Source organism: Trachypithecus francoisi, unplaced genomic scaffold, assembly GCF_009764315.1.
Source record: "Trachypithecus francoisi isolate TF-2019V2 unplaced genomic scaffold, Tfra_2.0 Lachesis_group1, whole genome shotgun sequence".
NCBI classification, from domain to species: domain Eukaryota; kingdom Metazoa; phylum Chordata; class Mammalia; order Primates; family Cercopithecidae; genus Trachypithecus; species Trachypithecus francoisi.
The window spans coordinates 144,400,989-144,424,478 of record NW_022681454.1 but is presented as its reverse complement, the minus strand read 5'-3'; the positions used below and the strand labels follow the sequence as shown (position 1 = coordinate 144,424,478).

The 23,490-nt window shown below is 40.2% G+C and overlaps 1 protein-coding gene across 5 annotated transcripts in view; it reads left to right on the top strand.

The window, feature by feature from the left end:
* The first annotated feature begins 5 nt into the window (after positions 1-5).
* Positions 6-23,490, top strand: part of PRMT9 (protein arginine methyltransferase 9) — a 55,090-nt gene continuing 31,605 nt past the window's right edge. For 2 of the 5 annotated variants that reach the window (XR_004438168.1, XM_033215437.1), the window contains exons 1-6: positions 119-424; positions 3,969-4,117; positions 17,082-17,318; positions 17,828-17,995; positions 20,190-20,292; positions 22,288-22,394. Coding sequence is in view for 4 of the 5 variants with exons in the window: in XM_033215437.1 (XP_033071328.1) it covers positions 236-424; positions 3,969-4,117; positions 17,082-17,318; positions 17,828-17,995; positions 20,190-20,292; positions 22,288-22,394 (953 nt within the window). In the remaining variant the exon portion in view is untranslated. Of the gene's footprint in view, positions 425-3,968; positions 4,118-17,081; positions 17,319-17,827; positions 17,996-20,189; positions 20,293-22,287; positions 22,395-23,490 lie in introns of those variants that run through there. The other 3 variants (XM_033215435.1, XM_033215436.1, XM_033215438.1) reach the window with 3 other exon arrangements.

Here is a 23,490-nt window from a genome sequence, read left to right as displayed (position 1 = left end):
CGGTCTGCGCCGCCCGCGGAGCCAGGACGGGGCGGAGCTTCCGGCTGTGCTCGGGTGGGCTAGTTTACCCGCGGCGGAGGGTAACTTTCCTGTACAGGTACTTGAGCGGTTGTCTGGTCCCTGGAAGTGTAGCATACTTGAGCGGTTGTCTGGTCCCTGGAAGTGTAGCATGGAGACAGTTTTCTAGTCCCGTTTACAAAATATCTTCCCTTTGGCCATACAAGTGGTGACTGCCATGTCGAACTCGCGGCTCAGGTCCCGCCGAGACGCCGGGGGTGGCGCTGGGGCAGCCGGCCGGGACGAGCTGGTGTCGCGGTCCTTGCAGAGCGCAGAGCACTGTCTGGGCGTCCAGGATTTCGGCACCGCCTATGCCCACTACCTCCTCGTGCTCAGCCTGGCGCCGGAGCTAAAAGACAACGTGAAGGTGAGGGTCCTTTTTTCTCACTTGCTGGCAGATCCAATGTCCTCGTAAAAAAAAATTAGAAAAAAAAAAAAAAAAAAAAAAAAAAAGGCGGAGGGGCCAGGATGCTTGGCTGGGTGGTTGCTATCAATATTTACTGTTCACCCTTAACAGCTTTCTTTTATTCACACCTACGACCTGCCCAGAGGAAAATCCTGCCGTCTTCACCTTCGAAATATGTCCGGAAATCTTATCAGTTCTCACCATCTTCGCCTTTGCTACTCTGGTTTGAGCTTCAGTCATCTGCTAGCTGTTGCAGTCGGCTCTCAACTGAGCTCTCTCCTGCAGTCTGTGTCAACATAGCTAGGTTTTTGCAACAAAAGTCAAATGTTGTCATTTCTCAGTTTCAAAACTTCCATCTCATTTAGAATTCTAAAGGCCCTCGAATTGGAAATGAGGTCTCACGTGATCCACTTCTCCCTATATCTAATTTAAGCATGCCCTGGCTTAAGGGCTTTTGGATTTGTCATATTGTGTGTAGTAGGAATATAGCGGGCCTCGAGTTGAATAAAGTGTGTAATTAGCCTAAAGTGGTTATCATTTAATGATGCATTCTTTTTTTTTTTTTTTTTTTTTTTGAGACGGAGTCTTGCTCTGTCGCCGGTCTGGAGTGCAGTGGCGGATCTCAGCTCACTGCAAGCTCGCCTCCGGGTTTACGCCATTCTCCTGCCTCAGCCTCCCGAGTAGCTGGGACCACAGGCGCCCGCCACCTCGCCCGGCTAGTTTTTTGTATTTTAGTAGAGACGGGGTTTCACATGTTAGCCAGGATGGTCTCGATCTCTGACCTCGTGATCCGCCCGTCTCGGCCTCCAAAGTGCTGGGATTACAGGCTTGAGCCACCGCGCCGGCCCAATGATGCATTCTTTAAACTTCAATTATTGGATTATTTGCAACAGTTATTCTGTTGAAATGCTATACTTTTCTCAAATACTTTTAGAATCTAAATTATGAAAAATGATTTAACTCAAATTTGCAATTACTTTGCTTTATTTAGACTGAAGGTTTCTCAACCTCAGCACCATTGACATTTTGAATGGGATAATTCTTTGTTACGGGGGAAAGGACGATGTCCTGTGCATTGCAGTATGTTTGGTAGCATCTTTGATCTCTACCCACTAAATGTCTGTAGCGTCTAGATGTTTGTAGTTCATGTAAACTTGGTGTAAATTTCAGGACCAGCTGGCCTACTTTAGGAGGAGATGATATGTTTAGATACAGTTTGCTTCTCTAGGTAGGCAGCAATAGAAAAATGGATCAACTCAAGTGATCTTTTCTCAGTTACTTGTTTCTTAGTTTCCTCTTCTGTGAAACAGGGACACTGCCTGTCTTAAAAACATTTACTGTATATTGGCCTGGCGCGATCGCTTAAGCTTGTAATTCCAGCACTTTGGGAGGCTGAGGCGGGCGGATCATGAAGACAGGAGATCCAGACCACGGTGAAACTGCGTCTCTACTAAAAATACAAAAAATTAGCCGGGTGCGGTGGCGAGCTCCTGTAGTCCCAGCTACTGGGAGAGGCTGAGGCAGGAGAATGGCGTGAACCTGGGAGGCGGAGCTTGCAGTGAGCCGAGATGGCGCCACTGCACTCTAGCCTGGGCGACAGAGCGAGACTCCGTCTCAAAAAAAAAAAAAAAAAAAAATTGCTGTGTATTAAAAGTATATTTAGGCTGTGCGTGCTGGCTCACGCCTGTAATCCCAGCACTTTGGGAGGCCGAGGCGGGCGGATCACGAGGTCGGGAGTTCAAGACCAGCCTGGCCAATATGGTGAAACCCCGTGTCTACTAAAAATCAAAAAATTAGCTGGCCGTGGTGGCATGCACCTGTAGTGCCAGCTACTCTGGAGGCTGATGCAGAAGAATCGCTTGAACCTAGGAAGCAGAGATTGCAGTGAGCCAAGATCGCGCCACTGTACTCCAGCCTGGGTGACAGAGTGTGACTCCATCTCAGGAAGAAAAAAAAAAAAAGTATATGTGAAATTTGTAGTGTGATGCCTGAAATTCAGTAGGGTAAGCAACTAGTTCTGTTTCCTGCCACACAAATTGTATTTCTTTGTTTGGGCCCCTTGTAGAAATCTCATTTCCTGCTACTCTATTCTCAATACTCAAACTCCAGCCACACCAAGCCACTTATCTGTAGACCCTCTGATCCATTTCATATAATCTGTGTGGGTTTTTTTTTTTTTTTTTTGAACAGAGTCTCTTACCGCTCAGGTTGGAATGCAGTGGTGCGATCTCGGTTCACTGCAACCTTCACCTCCCAGGTTCAAGTGATTCTCCAGCCTCAGCCTCCCGAGTAGCAGGGATTATAGATGTTTGCCACCATCTTTGGCTAATTTTTATATTTTATATATTTTAGACCATATTGGCCAGGCTGGTCTTGAGCTCCTGACCTCAGGTGATCTGCCCGCTTTGGCCTCCCAAAGTGCTGGGATTACAGGCATGAGCCACCGTGCCCAGCCAGAATCTCCTTTCTTATCCTTGTCTCTCTAGTAAACTCCCTCAAGATTCAGTTCCAAGTATCAACTCTTTTGTATAAAATATGTGAAGATGATTTAAAATGTTTTAATGGTAATGCTGTAATGACTAAAGCTTTCCGTCTTTTCACAGTGTTGCAGCATGGAGAATGGCTGGAAGGAGATGCGATTGGAACTAAAGTGACAGCGTTAAGGCTGTTGCTATAGTCCAGCAAATGGTTAGAAGGGCCAGATTAGGTTGTAACTGTGGGATGGAGAGGTGGTAACAGATTTAAAGATATTGAGAGAGCATTGGCTAGGTTTGAAACAGTGTATGTGGAGTTAAGGTACCATTATAAGATGATTTTATGGTTTGAGGTTGAGTGGTATCTTAATCTTATGTCTTGTGTCAGAGGAATATGATGAGTTCAGTTTAGAACATTTTGAACTTTTCCAAAATTTTATGTTAAATTTCTCTCCATAGGGCCTCTGTGAGGATAAGAACAAGATTTATGTTGCCTCAGTTCTTTGCACAAGGATTGTTCAGGAAATATTTTAGTTGGACTACATTCGCAATGGCTGGAGATCCATTGCCTGGTTGAAATGACTATTAGGAAGTTGTATCTATGAGTCTGAGGTTCAGAAGAGAAGGTCTTGACTAGAGATGTAAACGTAGCATCCATCAACACATGGGTAATAATAAATGCATTAGGGATGGATGAGAGAAAAAAGAAGAGAGCCAAGGACAAACTCTAAAAACACAGGAACCTACAAAAATGAGGCAGCTGGAGAATAAGGAGAGTGTGATACAGCAGCTAAGAATGGAGGGAGTTTAGAGAGTGGTCAGACTAATTCTGCTTATTATGGCCATGTAGGTGGTAAAATTCATTCATTTGTTCACTTGTTCAGAAAACAGTGCCTACTAAAGCTAAATGAAATTGAAGGTGATTGTTCAATAGTAATTAAGTTCTGTCGCTTGAAATCTTCAACTGATGTTGTATATTCTTTCATCTGTTATGTTATTGACTAATTCATACTTTTTTCTTATTTGTAAAGGAAACTTTTCAGTACACACTTTTCAGATGGGCTGAAGAGCTTGATGCTCTCAATCGGATACAAGACTTACTTGGTTGCTATGAGCAGGCCTTGGAACTGTTTCCTGATGATGAAGTGATTTGCAATAGTATGGGGGAGCATCTCTTCAGGTTTGTAGTGATTTTAGTATTACTTGTTAAGAATTATTCTGTATTGGGCGGGCGCGGTGGCTCACACCTGTAATCCCAGCACTTTGGGAGGCCGAGGTGGGGGGATCACGTGGTCAGGAGATTGAGACCACGGTGAAACCTCGTTTCTACTAAAAATAGAAAAAATTAGCTGGATGTGGTGGCGGGCGCCTGTAGTCCCAGCTGTTTGGGACACTGAGGCAGGAGAATGGTGTGAACCCGGGAAGCAGAGCTTGCAGTGAGCCGAGATTGTGCCACTGCACTCCAGCCTGGGCAACAGAGCGAGACTCTCAAAAAAAAAAAAAAAAAAAAAAAAAGCTGTATTAGTCTGGATAGGGATAAGTCATACAGTAATTTTAATAGGGAAAGTTTAATATAGAGAATTATTAAGTAAGGAGAACTGAAAAGAATAGCAGATATGTAATATCATAGCAGTTTTAATATTATGTCATGTACTACATAATAGCCACTGCCCCTAGGAGTAAGAGTATCCAAGGAAGAGTTTCCCTCACTGGGCTGAGTTCTGTACCTTATTGAAGAGGGCACAGCTGTGCTTCTCAGGATGGCAGAAAAGTCACTGTAGTGCCTTGCCAGGGAACTTCTTGTAAATTTGTTTTCTGGAACTGGCTATAGTTTTGCCATTTGGGGTGCCGGGGTGCCAGAGAAAGCCTCATGGGGAAGTATCTCATCAGAGGTACTCCATTACAAAACCATGTAGTAGGGTAAGGGGCCTTGGGGAAGCTGCTGACTCTTGGATGCTGCTAGCTGCCATGCATTTCAGGAGCTTGGTTCTAGAGGAGCCCTAAGCACACTGGAATCAGGAAGCAAAACCCTTTCTTCCTACAGTGTCTCTCCAGCACTTTTTGTTTTTTTTGACAGAGTCTTACTTTGCAACCCAGGCTGGAGTGAAGTGGCGTGATCTCAGCTCACTGCAACCTCTACCTTCCGAGTTTAAGTGATTCTCGTGCCTCAGCTTCCTGAGAAGCTGGGATTACAGGCGCCTGCCACCCCAACCGGCTACTTTTTGTATTTTTAGTAGAGACGGGGTTTCACCATATTGGCCAGGCTCGAACTCCTGACCTCAAGCGATCTACCCGCCTCAGCCTCCCAAAGTGCTGGGATTACAGGTGTGAGCTACCACGCCTGGCCTCCAGCACTTTTTTTTTCTTTTTGAGACAGTGTGTCACTGTGTTACTCAGGTTGGAGTGCAGTAGCACCATCACGGCTCACTGCAACGTTGACCTCCCAGGCTCTGGTGATCTTCCCACCTCAGCAGCCCCTCACCGGCACACCAGTAGCTGGGATTGCAGTACGTGCCACCACACCTGGCTAATTTTTTGTCTTTTTTTGTAGAGACAGGATTTTGCCATATTGTTGCCCAGGCTGGTCTGGAACTCCTGGGCTCAAGCGATCCTCTGGCCTCGGCCTCCCAAAGGGCTGGGATTACAGACTTGAGCTACCACACCCGGCCTCTCCACACTTTTTACCAACAAAGCTTACCCTTGTGCCAACTGGTGGGAGAATATTAAAGGGCCAGATACATTTTTCACAGAGCAGGTAAAAAAGGGTGCATTTGGCAATAAGTTGATAACTTATATGTTGGGAGTCTTGGAACCACTCCCGGATTTGCTGATTTGCTAGAGGGGCTCACAGGCCTCACCATATAGTCCTAGGCATGGCTCTTGTGTATTACTGTGAACGGATACAAAGAAATATTTGCAAAGGGTAAATGTGTATTGGGCAAAGTGTAAAGGAAAACCAGGTGCAAGCCTCCAAAGTTCTTCTTTTACTGAAGTCACACAAGATGTACTTCATTCCCCCAGTGAGTTATGACAACACACGTGAAATGTTGCCAACCGGTGAAACTCATTAGAGGCTCAGGGCCTAGGGTTTTTACTGGGAGCTGGACACTTAGATACCCTCTGTCTGGCATATACTAAAATTTTAGATTCCCAGAAGAAAAGCAAGTCAGGTGTTGAGCATAAACCGCATTGTTTGTATAATCAGTTTAGGCACACTACCAGTTAGGACAGTGAGAACCCTCCCCAAATCCAAATTCCCAGATGCCAGCCAAGGGACACTTTTGTAATCAGGCCTTTCAAAGGATGGCAGTCAGCCCCCTGCTATGCTAACTCTTTCTGCATACCAGTACATGTGCATGAAGAATTCTGTGAAAGTACAGGAAATAAAAGGAAAGGTTAACATTGCTTCTGAGTTTGAAAGTTTCAGAGTAATGGGGACTGAGCATGGTTCTGCCAAGTTTGAAAGTGACAGTTGCTCACATTCCTAGGAATTTAGTTAATGAATCTCATTTTAAATGTTCCTTTTAGGTATTTTCATGCATTTCCTCACTAATTGCTTTTTCTTTCCCTCAAATCACATCCAGCTAGGCCGGGCGCGGTGGCTCAAGCCTGTAATCCCAGCACTTTGGGAGGCCGAGACGGGCGGATCACGAGGTCAGGAGATCGAGACCATCCTGGCTAACATGGTGAAACCCCGTCTCTACTAAAAAATACAAAAAAAACTAGCCGGGCGACGTGGCGGGCGCCTGTAGTCCCGGCTGCTTGGGAGGCTGAGGCAGGAGAATGGCGTAAACCCGGGAGGCGGAGCTTGCAGTGAGCTGAGACCCGGCCACTGCACTCCAGCCTGGGCGGCAGAGCAAGACTCCGTCTCAAAAAAAAAAAAAAAAAAAAAAAAAAAAAAAAAAAAAAATCACATCCAGCTGAAAAAACCTTAATATTATGAATGATGAACTACAAAATTCCTAAGTGACCACAGAATTTCTCTTATTAAACGTATCTTGAGTTCATCAGCTGTTAATCAATCTGCTACCTTTGTCTCTGGTGCCCACGGGGCCCTTGAGTGGCTCACTGGACTGTGCAGGGCTAGGGCTCTGGGAAGGCAGTGTATGTACTCTGTACAGTTTTAAGACATTAATAGAGTAATCAACTCATTGTTTATTATGCTTTTTTTTCTGTGTGGAGAAATAATGTTTTATAAATAACTTTTAAGAAGAACATGGATCATTAACCTGACAAATGTACTTCTCTGTGATAATTAATGTAAACTCTTTATATGGTCATTTGCAATCAGTTGTATGAATATGTATTACAATTTTGAATCGTATGTCTTTCCTCAGAAAAAAATTTTGAGATTTGATGTGTAGAATTTTTTGTTAACAATTGCTTATTTGAAAAAATTCTAGTCTGGGTGTGGTGGCTCATGCCTGTATTCCTAGCACTTTGGGAGGCTGAAGCAGGCAGATCAGTTGAGGTCAGGAGTTCGAGACCAGCCTGGCCAACATAGTGAAACCCTGTTTCTACTAAAAAAAGTACAAAAAGTAGCCGGGTGTGGTGGCACACGTCTGTAGTCCTAGCTACTCGGGAGGCTGAGGTAGGAGAATCGCTTGAACCTGGGAGGTGGAGGTTGCAGTGAGCCAAAATCGCATGACTGTACTCCAGCCTGAGTGACGGAGCAAGACTCCATCTCAAAAAAAAGCAAAAAAAAATTCCTACCTGTCAAGACAGAATGACTTTCTGTTGAGGCTGCACAATAAATTTAAACAAAGTAGTAGTGAGTTTCTTATGTATACATAAGTGTTTTTGTAAATGAAATGTAACTTTTTCGTAGAACAGCTTTTTTCTTCATTGGAATTTCTGTATACTCTCCATAGAAACTTTATAATTAGGAAAAACTGGTGAAAACAAAAACTTTTTATTTTGGGTTTGTTTTAATACATCTAATTTCACAGCCTTGTACAAAATAGTGGGAGAATTCTTATTTAGGAAAATGATTATAATGTCCTATTTTATATAAAAAGATCCCTTTACATGTTCAGTAATTGTTCTCTAGTATCATTCTTTTCCTTATTTGGTTATATTAAGTTTTTTTTTTTTTTTTTTTTTGAGACGGAGTCTTGCTCTGTCACCCAGGCTGGAGTGCAGTGGCAGGATCTCAGCTCGCTGCAACCTTTGCCTCCCAGGTTCAAGCAATTCTCATACCTCAGCCTCCAGAGTAGCTGGGATTACAGGCGCAAGCCACCACGCCCAGCTAATTTTTGTATTTTTAATAGAGGTGGGGTTTTACCATGTTGCCCAGAATAGTCTCAACCTCCTGACCTCTAGTGATTCACCTGCCTTGACCTCCCAAAGTGGTGCCCAAAGGCATGAGCCACCATGCCCAGCCAAGTTATATTAAATTTTATTCAATGAAAAGTTCTATATATAAAGAAATACTTTGCCAAACTTTATTAGCTAGTCTCAGTAATGTAACTGCAAGGCATTTTAACAGTCTTAATTAACATGGCCTAGGGAGTGACAATGAATTCTCCTTTAAAAAACAAATATTTGATAATTTTTAATTGTAGAGTATGTTAATAAGTAGAAAAATAAGGCAGATAATCAACTGAGGCGTACTTGTTCATGTTAATAGCTCACCTGATCAGCTACAGCATCCATTTTCTACAAATTAGCAACCTCTTTCCACTTAAATGAAATTTGTTTTAAAAGATTTTAAAAAATCTTTTTTATGAATAATCTCCTTAAATTAATTTTTAAAAAATCTATATTTTAATTCCAAAGTTTTCTTTTGTTCTTTATATAATGAGAGTTACTCTATAGGATTCAATTATATTTCCAGATTATACACATATGGTGATCATAACATTCCAAGACTTATGTTTCAGGATAAACTCAATTTGACAGAAAAGTGGAACTCTTACATACTTTTGGCAGATTGTAACTTTTGGTGACCTGTTGTTGTAGAACATTAGTCTGAGCAGTTACCAGTCATTACGATAAAAAATCCTTGGTATTAGTTTGCTTTGGGGAGATATAACTGAGCAAAATTTTTAGTTTGGATAGTAGCAGTTCAGAATTCATGATAGTGTGAATGTGGCTTTTGCTATAGAATTTACCTTTGTTCTTGACTTACAATGGTTCTTGGTATTTTTGTTTTATACTCCTTTTCTCGTCAAAAATAGCATATCATTTACTCCCCACCGAAAGAATCTGTTCCAGGAGAAAAATATTTCCAAAGTAAACGATAGCTGCTTCTCCTGACACTTATTTGTGTAATAAAGTTTGTCTGGAGTATCTCAACTTCACAACCTTTTGTTAGTCTAGTAGCGTCAGATTTAAACAAAATGTATTTAAATTGGTAATCAAGAAGATAAAGTTTTTCCTAGTTAAAAGGGGCATTCTGGCATTTTATTATTATTATTATTATACTTTAAGTTCTAGGGTACATGTGCACAACTTGCAGGTTTGTTACATATGTATACATGTGCCATGTTGGTGTGCTGCACCCATTAACTCGTCATTTACATTAGGTATATCTCCTAATGCTATCCCTCCCCCCTCCCCTTCCCCCTTCCTGTTCCCCTTCCTGTGTCCAAGTGATCTCATTGTTCAATTCCCACCTATGAGTGAGAATATGCGGTGTTAGGTTTTCTGTTCCTGCGATAGTTTGCTGAGAATGATGGTTTCCACCTGCATCTATGTCCCTACAAAGGCCACGAACTCATCCTTTTTAATGGCTGCATAGTATTTCATGGTGTATATGTGCCACATTTTCTTAATCCAATCTGTCACTGATGGACATTTGAGTTGATTCCAAGTCCTTGCTATTATGAATAGTGCCGCAATAAACATACATGTGCATGTGTCTTTATAGCAGCATGATTTATAATCCTTTGGGGATATACCCAGTAATGGGATGGCTGAGTAAAATGGTATTTCTTGTTCTAGATCCTTGACGAATCGCCACACTGTTTTCCACAATGATTGAACTAGTTTACAGTCCCACCAACAGTGTAAAAGTGTTCCTATTTCTCCACATCCTCTCCAGCACCTGTTGTTTCCTGATTTTTTAATGATTGCCATTCTAACTGGTGTGAGATGGTATCTCATTGTGGTTTTGATTTGCATTTCTCTGATGGCTAGTGATGATGAGCATTTTTTCATGTGTCTGTTGGCTGTATGACTGTCTTCTTTTGAGAAGTGTCTGTTCATGTCCTTTGCCCACTTTTTGATGGGGTTGTTTGTTTTTTTCTTGTAAATTTGTTTGAGTCCCTTATAGGTTCTGGATATTAGCCCTTTGTCAGATGACTAGATTGCAAAAATGTTCTCCCATTCTGTAGGTTGCCTGTTCACTCTGATGGTAGTTTCTTTTGCTGTGCAGAAGCTCTTTAGTTTAAATAGATCCCATTTGTCAGTTTTGGCTTTTGTTGCAGTTGCTTTTGGTGTTTTAGATGTGAAGTCCTTGCCCATGCCTGTGTCCTGAATGGTATTACCTAGGTTTTCTTCTAGGGTTTTTATGGTTTTAGGTCTAACATTTAAGTCTCTAATCCATCTTGAATTAATTTTTGTATAAGGAGTAAGGAAAGGATCCAGTTTCAGCTTTCTACTTATGGCTAGCCAATTTTCCCAGCACCATTTATTAAATAGGGAATCCTTTCCCCATTTCTTGTTTTTGTCGGGTTTATCAAAGATCAGATGGCTGTAGATGTGTGGTATTATTTCTGAGGACTCTTGTTCTGTTCCATTGGTCTATATCTCTGTTTTGATACCAGTACCATGCTGTTTTGGTTACTGTAGCCTTGTAGTATAGTTAGAAGTCAGGTAGCATGATGCCTCCAGCTTTGTTCTTTTGGCTTAGGATTGTCCTGGCAATGCAGGGTCTTTTTTGGTTCCATATGAACTTTAAAGCAGTTTTTTTCCAATTCTGTGAAGAAAGTCATTGGTAGCTTAATGGGGATGGCATTGAATCTATAAATTACCTTGGGCAGTATGGCCATTTTCATGATACTGATTCTTCCTATCCATGAGTATGGTATATTCTTCCATTTGTTTGTGTCCTCTTTTATTTCACTGAGCAGTGGTTTGTAGTTCTCCTTGAAGAGGTCCTTTACATCCCTTGTAAGTTGGATTCCTAGGTATTTGATTGTCTTTGAAGCAATTGTGAATGGAAGTTCATTCATGATTTGGCTCTCTGTTTGTCTGTTACTGGTGTATAAGAGTGCTTGTGATTTTTGCACATTAATTTTGTATCCTGAGACTTTGCTGAAGTTGCTTATCAGCTTAAGGAGATGGGCTGAGACAATGGGGTTTTCTAAATATACAATCATGTCATCTGCAAACTGGGACAATTTTACTTCTTCTTTTCTTAACTGAATACCCTTTATTTCTTTCTCTTGCCTGATTGCCCTAGCCAGAACTTCCAACACTATGTTGAATAGGAGTGGTGAGAGAGGGCATCCCTGTCTTGTGCCAGTTTTCAAAGGGAATGCTTCCAGTTTTTGCCCATTCAGTATGATATTGGTTGTAGGTTTGTCATAAATAGCTCTTATTATTTTGAGATACATTCCATCAATACTGAATTTATTGAGCGTTTTTAGCATGAAGGGCTGTTGAATTTTGTCAAAGGCCTTTTCTGCATCTATTGAGATAATCATGTGGTTTTTGTCTTTGGTTCTGTTTATATGCTGGATTGTATTTATTGATTTGCATATGTTGAACCAGCCTTGCATCCCAGGGATGAAGCCCACTTGATCATGGTGGATAAGCTTTTTGATGTGCTGCTGCTGGCTTCAGTTTGCCAGTATTTTATTGAGGATTTTTTCATCGATGTTCATCAGGGATATTGGTCTAAAATTCTCTTTTTTTGTTGTGTCTCTGCCAGGCTTTGGTATCAGGATGATGTTGGCCTTGTAAAATGAGTTAGGGAGGATTCCCTCTTTTTCTATTGATTGGAATAGTTTCAGAAGGAATGGTACCAGCTCCTCCTTGTATCTCTGATAGAATTCAGCTGTGAATCCATCTGGTCCTGGACTTTTTTTGGTTGGTGGGCTATTAATTATTGCCTCAGTTTCAGAGCCTGCTATTGGTCTATTCAGGGATTCAACTTCTTCCTGGTTTAGTCTTGGAAGAGTGTAAGTGTCCAGGAAATTATCCATTTCTTCTAGGTTTTCTAGTTAATTTGCGTAGAGGTGTTTATAGTATTCTCTGATGGTAGTTTGTATTTCTGTGGGGTCGGTGATATCCCTTTTATCATTTTTTATTGCATCTATTTGATCTCTCTTTTCTTCTTTATTAGTCTTGCTAGCAGTCTATCAATTTTGTTGATCTTTTTGAAAAACCAGCTCCTGGATTCATTGATGTTTTGGAGGGTTTTTTGTGTCTCTATCTCCTTCAGTTCTGCTCTGACCTTAGTTATTTCTCTGCTAGCTTTTGAATGTGTTTGCTCTTGCTTCTCCAGTTCTTTTAATTGTGATGTTAGGGTGTCAATTTTAGATCTTTCCTGCTTTCTCTTGTGGGCATTTAGCGCTGTAAATTTCCCTCTACACACTGCTTTAAATGTGTCCCAGAGATTCTGGTATGTTGTATCTTTGTTCTCATTGGTTTCAAAGAACATCTTTATTTCTGCCTTCATTTCGTTATGTACCCAGTAGTCATTCAGGAGCAGGTTGTTCAGTTTCCATGTAGTTGAGCGGTTTTGATTGAGTTTCTTAGTCCTGAGTTCTAGTTTGATTGCACTGTGGTCCGAGAGACAGTTTGTTAAATTTCCGTTCTTTTACATTTGCTGAGGAGTGCTTTACTTTCAACTATGTGGTCAATTTTGGAATAAGTGTGATGTGGTGCTGAGAAGAATGTATATTCTGTTGATTTGGGGTGGAGAGTTCTATAGATGTCTATTAGGGCCGCTTGGTGCAGAGTTGAGTTCAATTCCTGTATATCCTTGTTAACTTTCTGTCTCGATCTGTCTAATGTTGACAGTAGGGTGTTAAAGTCTCCCATTATTATTGTATGGGAGTCCAAGTCTCTTTGTAAGTCTCTAAGGTCTTGCTTTATGAATCTGGGTGCTCCTGTATTGGATGCATGTATATTTAGGATAGTTAGCTCTTCCTGATGAATTAATCCCTTTACCATTATGTAATGGCCTTCTTTGTCTCTTTTGATCTTTGATGGTTTAAAGTCTGTTTTATCAGAGACTAGGATTGCAACCCCTCCTTTTTTTTGTTCTCCATTTGCTTGGTAGATCTTCCTCCATCCCTTTATTTTGAGCCTGTGTGTGTATCTGCATGTGAGATGGGTCTCCTGAATACAGCAAACTGATGGGTCTTGACTCTTTATCCAATTTGCCAGTCTGTGTCTTTTAATTGCACCATTCAGTCCATTTACATTTAAGGTTAATATTGTTATGTGTGAGCTTGATCCTGTCATTATGATATTAGCTGGTTATTTTGCTTGTTAGTTGATGCAGTTTCTTCCTAGCCTCGATGGTCTTTACATTTTGGCATGTTTTTGCAGTGGCTGGTACTGGTTGTTCCTTTCCATGTTTAGTGCTTCCTTCAGGATCTCTTGTAGGGCAGGCCTCGTGGTGACAAAATCTCTAAGCATTTACTTGTCTGTAAAGGATTTTATTTCTCCTTCACTGATGAAACTTAGTTTGGCTGGATATGAAATTCTGGGTTGAAAATTCTTTTCTTTAAGAATGTTGAATATTGGCCCCCACTCTCTTCTGGCTTGTGGAGTTTCTGCCAAGAGATCTGCTGTTAGTCTGATGGGATTCCCTTTGTGGGTAACCCGACCTTTCTCTCCGGCTGCCCTTAACATTTTTTCCTTCATTTCAACTTTGGTGAATCTGACAATTATGTGTCTTGGAGTTGCTCTTCTCGAGGAGTGTCTTTGTGGCGTTCTCTGTATTTCCTGAATTTGAATGTTGGCCTACCTTACTAGGTTGGGGAAGTTCTCCTGGATGATATCTTGCAGAGTGTTTTCCAACTTGGTTCCATTTTCCCCGTCACTTTCAGGCACACCAATCAGACATAGATTTGGTCTTTTCACGTAATCCCATATTTCTTGGAGGCTTTGTTCATTTCTTTTTACTCTTTTATTCTCTACACTTCTCTTCTCACTTCATTTCATTCATTTGATCTTCAATCACTGATAATCTTTCTTCCAGTTGATCGAGTCGGTTACTGAAGCTTGTGCATTTGTCACGTAGTTCTCGTGTTATGGTTTTCATCTCTGTCAGTCCTTTTATGGTCTTCTCTGCATCGATTATTCTAGTTATCCATTCATCCATTCTTTTTTCAAGGTTTTTAGTTTCTTTGCGCTGGGTACGTCGTTCCTCCTATAGCTGAGAAGTTTGATCGACGGAAGTCTTCTTCTCTCAACTCGTCAAAGTCATTTTCCGTCCAGCTTTGTTCCGATGCTGGCGATGAGCTGCGTTCCTTTGGAGGGGGAGATGCGCTCTAATTTTTTGAATTTCCAGCTTCTCTGCCCTACTTTTTCCCCATCTTTGTGGTTTTCTCTGCCTTTGGTCTTTGATGATGGTGACGTACTGATGTGGTTTTGGTGTGGGTGTCCTTTCTGTTTGTTAGTTTTCCTTCTAACAGTCAGGACCCTCAGCTGCAGGTCTGTTGGAGTTTGCTTGAGGTCCACTCCATACCCTGTTTGCCTGGGTATCAGCAGCGGAGGCTGCAGAAGGTAGAATATTGCTGAACAGCAAGTGTTGCTGTCTGATTCTTGCTCTGGAAGCTTTGTCTCAGAGCGGTACCCAGCCATGTGAGGTGTGAGGTGTTGATCTGCACCTAATGGGGGATGTCTCCCAGTTAGGCTACTCAGGGGTCAGGGACCCACTTGAATAGGCAGTCTGTCCGTTCTCAGATCTCAACCTCCGTGCTGGGAGAACCACTGCTCTCTTCAAAGCTCAGTTGAAAATGCAGAAATCGGCCGGGCGGGGTGGCTCAAGCCTGTAATCCCAGCACTTTGGGAGGCCGAGATGGGCGGATCACGAGGTCAGGAGATCGAGACCATCCTGGCTAACACTGTGAAACCCCGTCTCTACTAAAAAATACAAAAAACTAGCCGGGCGAGGTGGCGGGCGCCTGTAGTCCCAGCTACTCGGGAGGCTGAGGCAGGAGAATAGTGTGAACCCGGGAGGCGGAGCTTGCAGTGAGCTGAGATCCGGCCACTGCACTCCAGCCCCGGCGACAGAGTGAGACTCCGTCTCAAAAAAAAAAAAAAAAAAAAAAAGAAAATGCAGAAATCACCTGTCTTCTGTGTCGCTCATGCTGAGGGCTGGAGGCTGGAGCTGTTCCTATTCGGCCATCTTGGGCGCCCCCTCCTGGCATTCTTATACTTGATTATGTATTTTTTAGATTAGAATTTCAGTTTAAGGAAACTGGTGATATATTAAATATCAAACCTAAGGGAAGTACAAACCCAGGAAATTATTAGGGGTGTGTTTAATACCCATTGCTGAGTTAGTCTCACAACAAATAATAATTACATACAATGTACATAGTACTGTACTATGTACTGTGGTAGTTGCAGATAAGATCAAGATAGTTCTACCTTCAAGATAACTTAAAATAATATATGTTAACTGAAAACATTTAAACTTTCACCTAAAGCATGAGTGCCTCTTATTTGACATAGGACCATTGCTTTTTGTTAGAGTGCAGTTCCCTGTTTGGACTTCTAGAATGTCTTTTTTGCTTAAACCATACCTAGAATGAATAGTATGATTAAGTTTCTCTAGCCAGGTGCAGTGGCTCATGCCTGTAATCTCAGCACTTTGGGAGCCCGAGGCGGGCAAATCACCTGATGTTGGGAGTTTGTGACCAGCCTGACCAACATGGAGACACCCCATCTCTACTAAAAATACAAAATTAACTGGGCCTGGTGGTGCATTCCTGTAATCCCAGCTACTCAGGAGGCTGAGGCAAGAGAATTGCTTGAACCCAGGAGGGAGGTTGCAGTGAGCCAAGATTGCGCCACTGCACTCCAGCCTGGGCAACAAGAGCGAAACTCTGTCTCAAAAAAAGGAAAAAAAAAAAGTTTCTCTAAACTTGACAGAATGCTTAAAGGTACTTATGAAGAACTATGAATGAAAAGGGCTGTACTAGCTCAGTTCTGTTCAATGTGTAGTCCACACATTGGTGCTCACCCACAGATTAGTGGTTAATGACAGGTAAGTATAGAAATTGAGAGTAAGTGTTTGGAAATGGGTATAGCAATTTAACATTGCTGTAAATCCAAGCATATGGTCAGGAAACTAATGCAGAAGAGAGTATATGGATCAGTTTGGGTGCTGCTGAAATCTGATGTGTGAGCTCCATATGAATCGTGTGCAATACAGCCATATCGATCTGCAAACAATTACATGTTTAAGAAAGGGAGGATTCCCTCCTTCTTAGTATTGCACTTGACTAGTCTTAAAAATAAAAAATTAAGAAAAAAAGGGAGGAGAGGTTTTTCATTACAGATAGTTTGAGAAGCACTGTTCTAGAGGGTTGGATAAGTTTTTTTTTCTCCTGTGTTTTATTTTTTATTTACTCACCTATAATTAAATAGTACTTAATTTTGAGTGACTTGCCTTTGATTTTCTTTCAGAGCATTTGTTTAGCTTAGTGTCCTTAGGCACAATGGTTCCCTTTATGCGGTCATATTTATTTACTTAGTATAATATTTAATTAAAATATGTAATTATAGTAACAAGTACAACTGACATAAACTGATCTGGCAGCAAATACAACTGACTGTTGATGACTATTCAAGTCAGTTGCTGAGAGAAAAGGCATGCAGGCCCCCCCAGAGAGGAGCCTACTAAGCCATAGGCATTAGTGTGTTGTACAGAGGGAATGGAGTTGGTTAAATGGAGGATGACTGTGACATCTTCTGCTATACATTAGTATAATAGTAATTCATAGGTACTTTTTTGTCTCCTGGAATATGTAAATGTAGTGGTTCAGAAAATAAAGAAATACTGAGACTTTGCAGTCCTCACAGACAACTTCCCAAAAGAGGTAGCACTTGGATTGGCAGGATTTGGGGTGCTGGCATGGGATTCCCAGGCCAGGTGAATGGCATAAACAAAGGTACTGCAGTATGATAGCATATAGTTGAATATATTTTGCCTTTGTCATTTTTTACTCTAGAATGGGCTTTAGGGATGAAGCAGCTGGGTATTTTCATAAAGCAGTGAAGCTAAACCCTGATTTCAGTGATGCAAAGGAGAATTTTTATCGTGTTGCAAACTGGTTGGTGGAACGCTGGCACTTTATCATGCTTAATGACACCAAGAGGAATACGATTTATAATGCAGCAATCCAGAAGGCAGTTTGTTTGGGGTCCAGAAGTGTTTTGGACATTGGAGCAGGAACTGGAATACTAAGGTTGGTAGTAATTGCATTTTAATGATATATACATGTATTCTAATGTAAATTAAAGATTTTGGCAGATATAGAAAATTTAACATTGGAATTTAAAAGTATTATAATCTTATTAGGATTATTTATGTAACTATTATGTTTTTTACTATAACTTTTATCAAGAACTGGACATAACTGCTAAGAAAAATTTGGGATTATTGACATTTTGAATAATGAATTTAAGAGTCTTTTTTTATGTTAACATTCTGGTGGAATCTAGTTGCCTAAGTTAAAGCCCGTTAGTATTCATTAAGGATATAATACCAGTTGTGTCTTTATAGAGTAGATGCCATGTTTTATTGTATGATTGGTTTCTAGACAAGAATATTAGTTTATTTTTTAATGCAGAATGAGTAATGATTGTGTTAAAGAATAAAAGGAAAAACCCCACATTTTGGCATCATCATTTCCTTAAAATTTGAGAAAATACAGTAGATTGTCTTTTCTTGATGGAGCACTTTTTTCCCTTGTAGCATGTTTGCTAAAAAAGCTGGAGCACATTCCGTGTATGCTTGTGAGTTATCCAAGACCATGTATGAACTTGCCTGTGATGTCGTAGCAGCAAACAAGATGGAAGCAGGGATCAAACTCTTACATATGAAGTCACTTGACATAGAGATTCCAAAACATATTCCCGAAAGGTATTATCATGTAAACTAATTTTAGTGTTTATACTTCTCTATTTTTAAAAAACTAAGATATATTTCTAGCTTTTAGTCCAAACAAAATGCTACAAAACCCTTATTTTGTAAAGATACGGATATAGGATAGGATAGTTTACTATAAGATGTATTTAAATAAAATTATATTCTTTATTAAAAATATTTAAAGATCTTGAGAAAAATTTGTGGCAAGGGATCAAGTACACTTGATCTTAGCAAGTTACTTTACCTTTGTTAATTTCAGTGTTCTCATTTGTAAAAATGGATAATCCTATGTGGTTAATAACTACTTAAAAGTTGTACTTTTTTAAAAAGAAAACATAAGCAGTTCAGATTCAATGGACTTACCACATTTTGTGTTAATATATTTGTTTAAAATGAAAGCTTTGGAAATGTCAGCTGTCAGTATATTTTAGCATGGGTCCTTTAAATGATTTGAATATAAGTAATATAAGTCTTGGCTTTTTAGTATGTTTTCTCACTGTGATCCATATCACAAGGGCGATGGAATTTTAGAGCTAGAAGGAATTTGAAAATGATCTGGTTCCACACTAGTCACTTTAGAGACAAAGTTTTCTTTATGTAGCACTTACTTTGCCTATCTCTTCTGGGTTTAGCTTCCAATCTTACTTCAATTCAGTTTGTATTGAAAGAAGATTTTTTTGTGCCTTATATGAACTATGACTTTAAAAAGTCGTCTTCCGTGTATATATAATAGTATTTATGTTAACATAGTACCTACAGTTTTCAATGGTCTCTACATTTATTCTCATGAAAAAATTCCTGTTAGATTAAGGCAAATGTCATATCCATTTTATAGGAAAAAACACTTTCCTCAATTGTCTTGTTCCACTTGGGCTGCCATAACAAAGTACCACAGACTGGGTAGCTTTAACAATAGACATTTATTTTCTCACAGTTCTGGAGACGGAAGATCGTGATCAAGGTGCTGGCTAGTTTGGTTTCTTGTGAGGATTCTCTTCCTGGATTGCAGATGCTGCTTTCTTGTTGTGTCTTTACACAGCCTTTCCTTCTTCAATACAGTCAGTTTCGGGGTTAAGGGCTTCAACATGAATTTTGAGAGGGATATGAGTCAGCATGAATCAAAGTTACCTTAATTTAATCATTTTTCTCACAGATAATGTTGTAGAAAGATCTGTTGGTTTTGAACCAGGAGCTATGGATTCCAGATTAGACTATTATTAATTTATTTTGACCTTAAGCAGATGTCTAGACCTCAAGGTATTGGACTAGATGATTTGAAACACCTTTCACATTCTAAGTGTATGCAATCATAAATACTGGATATTTTCTGTATATAAGATGTTGGGTCTAGGCACTGTGGAGGATACCAAAGTCATTCTTACCCTCGAGGCACTTACAATCTAGATAGAAAGATAAAGAATATTCATGAAACTTTTCTTATCTTCTGGCTACATAAATGTGTGATACTGGCAATAAATGCTGAAGGAGTTCAGAGAAGGGAGAAAATATTTTCATATGTCTTTGAGTAAAATTTTCTAGAAAGAAAGCATGGACAGAAGAGCAGAGTTCTGTGGACTAGGCTTTTTCTAAGACTCAGGCAGTGGGTAAAGCAAAAGAAGTGATAAGAGGCACCGTCAACATGTAGGAGGCAAACATGGGTGATGCAGTGTCATAAAAGGTAGAGATAGATTTTGAGAGGGAGGGCTGTCTCCTGCAGTTAGTGTTATTTGGAGATCAAAAAAATGATAACAGAAAGAGGATTCATTTTGGTAAGTAGGGAGTTATTGATGGTAGATAATATTTTCATAGACTATTGGAGATGGAAGTCTTCTTACTTGGCATTAAAGAAGAGACTGGTAAAGGTAAAGGGTATGAACCACTCTTAAAGATGTAGGCAATGAAAAAATAACCTGGAGAGGGAATAAGGCCAAGCAAAGGTTGTCATTCCCCACCTCCCCCCGCCCCCCATCTTTCAAACCAAGAAGAAGGAGCCAGTGGAGAACAAAGAAGCTTAAGTAGCATTCGAGTAAAGTTCCTCAAGATTCAGTAGTAGATCTTAAAAGTATTAGGACATTTTACATATGAACTGTTTCTATAATATACTCTTCCTTTCTCCTCTCAGCTTTGACATCTTTATATAATAGCATGATATTTTACTTACATATATCTTTAAAACATCATTCTATAGAGTGTCCCTAGTTGTAACAGAAACTGTCGATGCAGGTTTATTTGGAGAAGGAATTGTGGAGAGTTTGATTCATGCATGGGAGCATTTACTTTTACAGCCAAAGGTAAGCAGTATGAAAATACTTAAAACTGATTACGAATTCATTATTTCATCAGAGATTTATTGAATATTTAGTATATTTACAAAGCAATATGAAATATATTTTCCTTTGCCAAGGTGTACGTACAGTGTGGTTGGAAAGAAATCTATGCAAAAAACATTTACTGGCCGGGCCTGGTGGCTCATGCCTGTAATCTAGCACTTTGGGAGGCCAAGGTGGGTGGATCACCTGAGGTCGGGAGTTCGAGACGAGCCTTACCAACATTGAGAAACCCCATCTCTACTAAAAATACAAAATACAAAATTAGCTGGGTGTGGTGGCACATGCCTATAATCCCAGCTACTTGGGAGGCTGAGGCAGGAGAATCGCTTGAACCTGGGAGGTGGAGGTTGCATTGAGTCAAGATTGTGCCATTGCACTCCACCCTGGGCAACAAGAGCAAAACTCTGTCTCAAACAAAACAAAACAAAAACATTTACTAACAACATGATTTCAATGTATAATTATGTGCCTGAATGAGATATACAGGCAAAAATACTCCAGGGAAGAATTCTTAGGAATTGAGATTACTTTATGGAGGGACTGACTATGGAATTCTTGAGTAGGGTTGAAAAACGGAGATACTTTAAGCCTTACAGACCTCACTGCCTGGAGTTTTGGCAAATTATCAGAAGGGAGTATAGTAATAGCTGGTTTGGTACTGTTTTCATGTGCCTGTTGAACCCAGTCTATGGATTGGACAGGACTAACTCTTATAATTGCCAAATTATATTTTGCATTGAAATCCTCTATTGTAGCCCACAAATCATTGATTTGGTTCATATGATATGTGTTATCAATGAAAAGATTTTAATATGTAATAAAAATTCAATATTAACAGAAAATGATTTGGATTTAAAATTGCTAAAGGTTGAAAAGAGCAGTTTTTTTTTTTTGAAGTAGTGACAGGGTTTCACCATGTTGGCCTGGCTGGTCTTGAACTCCTGGTCTCAAGTGATCCACCTGCCTTGGTCTCCCAAAGTGCTGGGATTGCAGGTGTGAGCCACTGCTCCTGGCCAAGCAATTTATTTTTTAAGTAGGTAATGATATTGATTTATTGATCAAAGTCATACCCAAGTCTTTTTTTCTATGCAGACTTACAGTCTTTACCCCTCCCATCCTCCCTCTTTTCTTGTGTCCTTTGCATTTGTATTGTGAGAAAAAAAAAATATATATATATATATACACATACATATATAGCAATGAAAATACTTATTCTGTTTTTTTGAGATGGGGTCTCACTCTCTTGCCCAGGTAGGAGCTCAGTGGCACGTTTTTTAGCTTACTGCAGCCTGGAACTCCTGGGCTCAAGTGGCCCTCCCATCTCAGCCTCCCAATGTCACCACACTTGGCTAACAAAAAAAAAAAATTTTTTTTCTGTAGAGACAGGGTCTTGCTATGTTGCCTAGGCTGGTCTCAAACTCCTGGCCTCAAGTGGTCCTCTCTCCTTGGCCTTCCAAAGTGCTGGAATTGCAGGTGTGAGCTGCCAGGCCCGGCCAAAAATACTTTTTAAAAAAAATTTTTTTGAGACGAAGTCTTGCTCTGTTGCCCAGGCTGGAGTGCAATGGTGTGATCTCAGCTCACTGCAGCCTCTGCCTCCCAGGTTCAAGCGATTCTCCTGCCTCAGCCTCCCAAGTAGCTGGGACTACAGGTGCGTGCCACCATGCCCAGCTAATTTTTTGTATTTTTAGTAGAGATGGGGTTTCACCGTGTTAGTCAGGATGGTCTCAATCTCTGACCTCGTGATCCACCTGCCTTGACCTCCCAAAGTGCTGGGATTACAGGTGTGAGCCACCGTGCCCAACCCAAAAATATTTTTTAAGGAAGAAAAAAAATCTTTTACTTACTTTATCCTTACTTATTGTCTTTTTAGGTTTTTTATATTTTCATAGCTTATTATGCACACAAATTTTTAATGCTTGTGATAACATAATTTTTATTGTTTTTTTTTTTTTTTAGACCAAAGGTGAAAGTTGTAATTGTGAAAAGTATGGGAAAGTTATACCAGCAAGTGCTGTTATATTTGGGATGGCAGTAGAATGTGCAGAGATAAGAAGACAGCATAGGTAAGTGTATTAGTCCGTTTTCACACTGCTATAAAGAACCTCCCAAGACTGGGTAATTTATAAAGGAAAGAGTTTCATTCAAATGACTCACAGTTCTGAATGTTGAGGACGCCTCAGGAAACTTACAAACATAGCAGAAGGGGAAGCAGGCACGTCTTACATGGCAGCAGGCAGGTGAGGAGGGGGGCGGGGGGTGCAGAGAGAGAGAGCGCAAGACCACGTGGGTGAGTGTAGGAAAAACTACCATTTGTAAAACCATCAGATCTTGTGAGAATTCACTGTCTATCATGAGAACAGCATGGAAGAAACCGTTCTCATAATCCAGTCAATTCCCCTCCCTCAGCATATGGGGATTACAATTTGAGATGAGATTTGGGTGGGGACACGGAGTCAAACCATATCAGTAAGTGACTATTTAAATAGTAAATATTGAAAAATAATAACTGTAAAGAGAATATTACAGAAATAAGCTAGTGAATATGTATTTGGGTGAGGATTTGTAGTTTTCTGACCTTTAAATTCATGCTGCTTACACTGGTTTTATTCTTTTTTTTTTTTTTCTTGCCTATTTTAAATGAAACTTCATGGTTAAAGCCAGTTCTTTTTTTAATGGAGAATTAATTTTGATACAACTTAGTACTCTTTAGTTGTTATAGATTCATGTAGAAAATAAGTTCTGACTGATTTTAGGTGAAGTTGGAATGAAAGATTCCACTGTGAAAATAAATTTTGGTCTTAATTACTTCAATTTCCCTTTTCTTAAAAATTTCACTAATACTGTAATGATTTGTAGTTGGGCTGGATGGAATTTTAGGATCTTTCTAAGCTTCTACCAATAACTTAATCATAAATGTAGCGTATAAATATTTTAGGACATACTGATAAGTGGTTTGAAAAAAATGAAAACCACCGTGAATCCCTCACCAGTAAGTAACTACTTTTCATCTTTGTTATATATTCCTTTACTCTTTTTCTTTGTATGTTAGTAACAGGCAGATAGTAAAAATGTTTAGAGATTGGTAGGACACAGGGCACTAACCAGACAGTGGACTTAATTAGCAGATTGGCTGAATTAGAATGTACTGGTTGAATATTA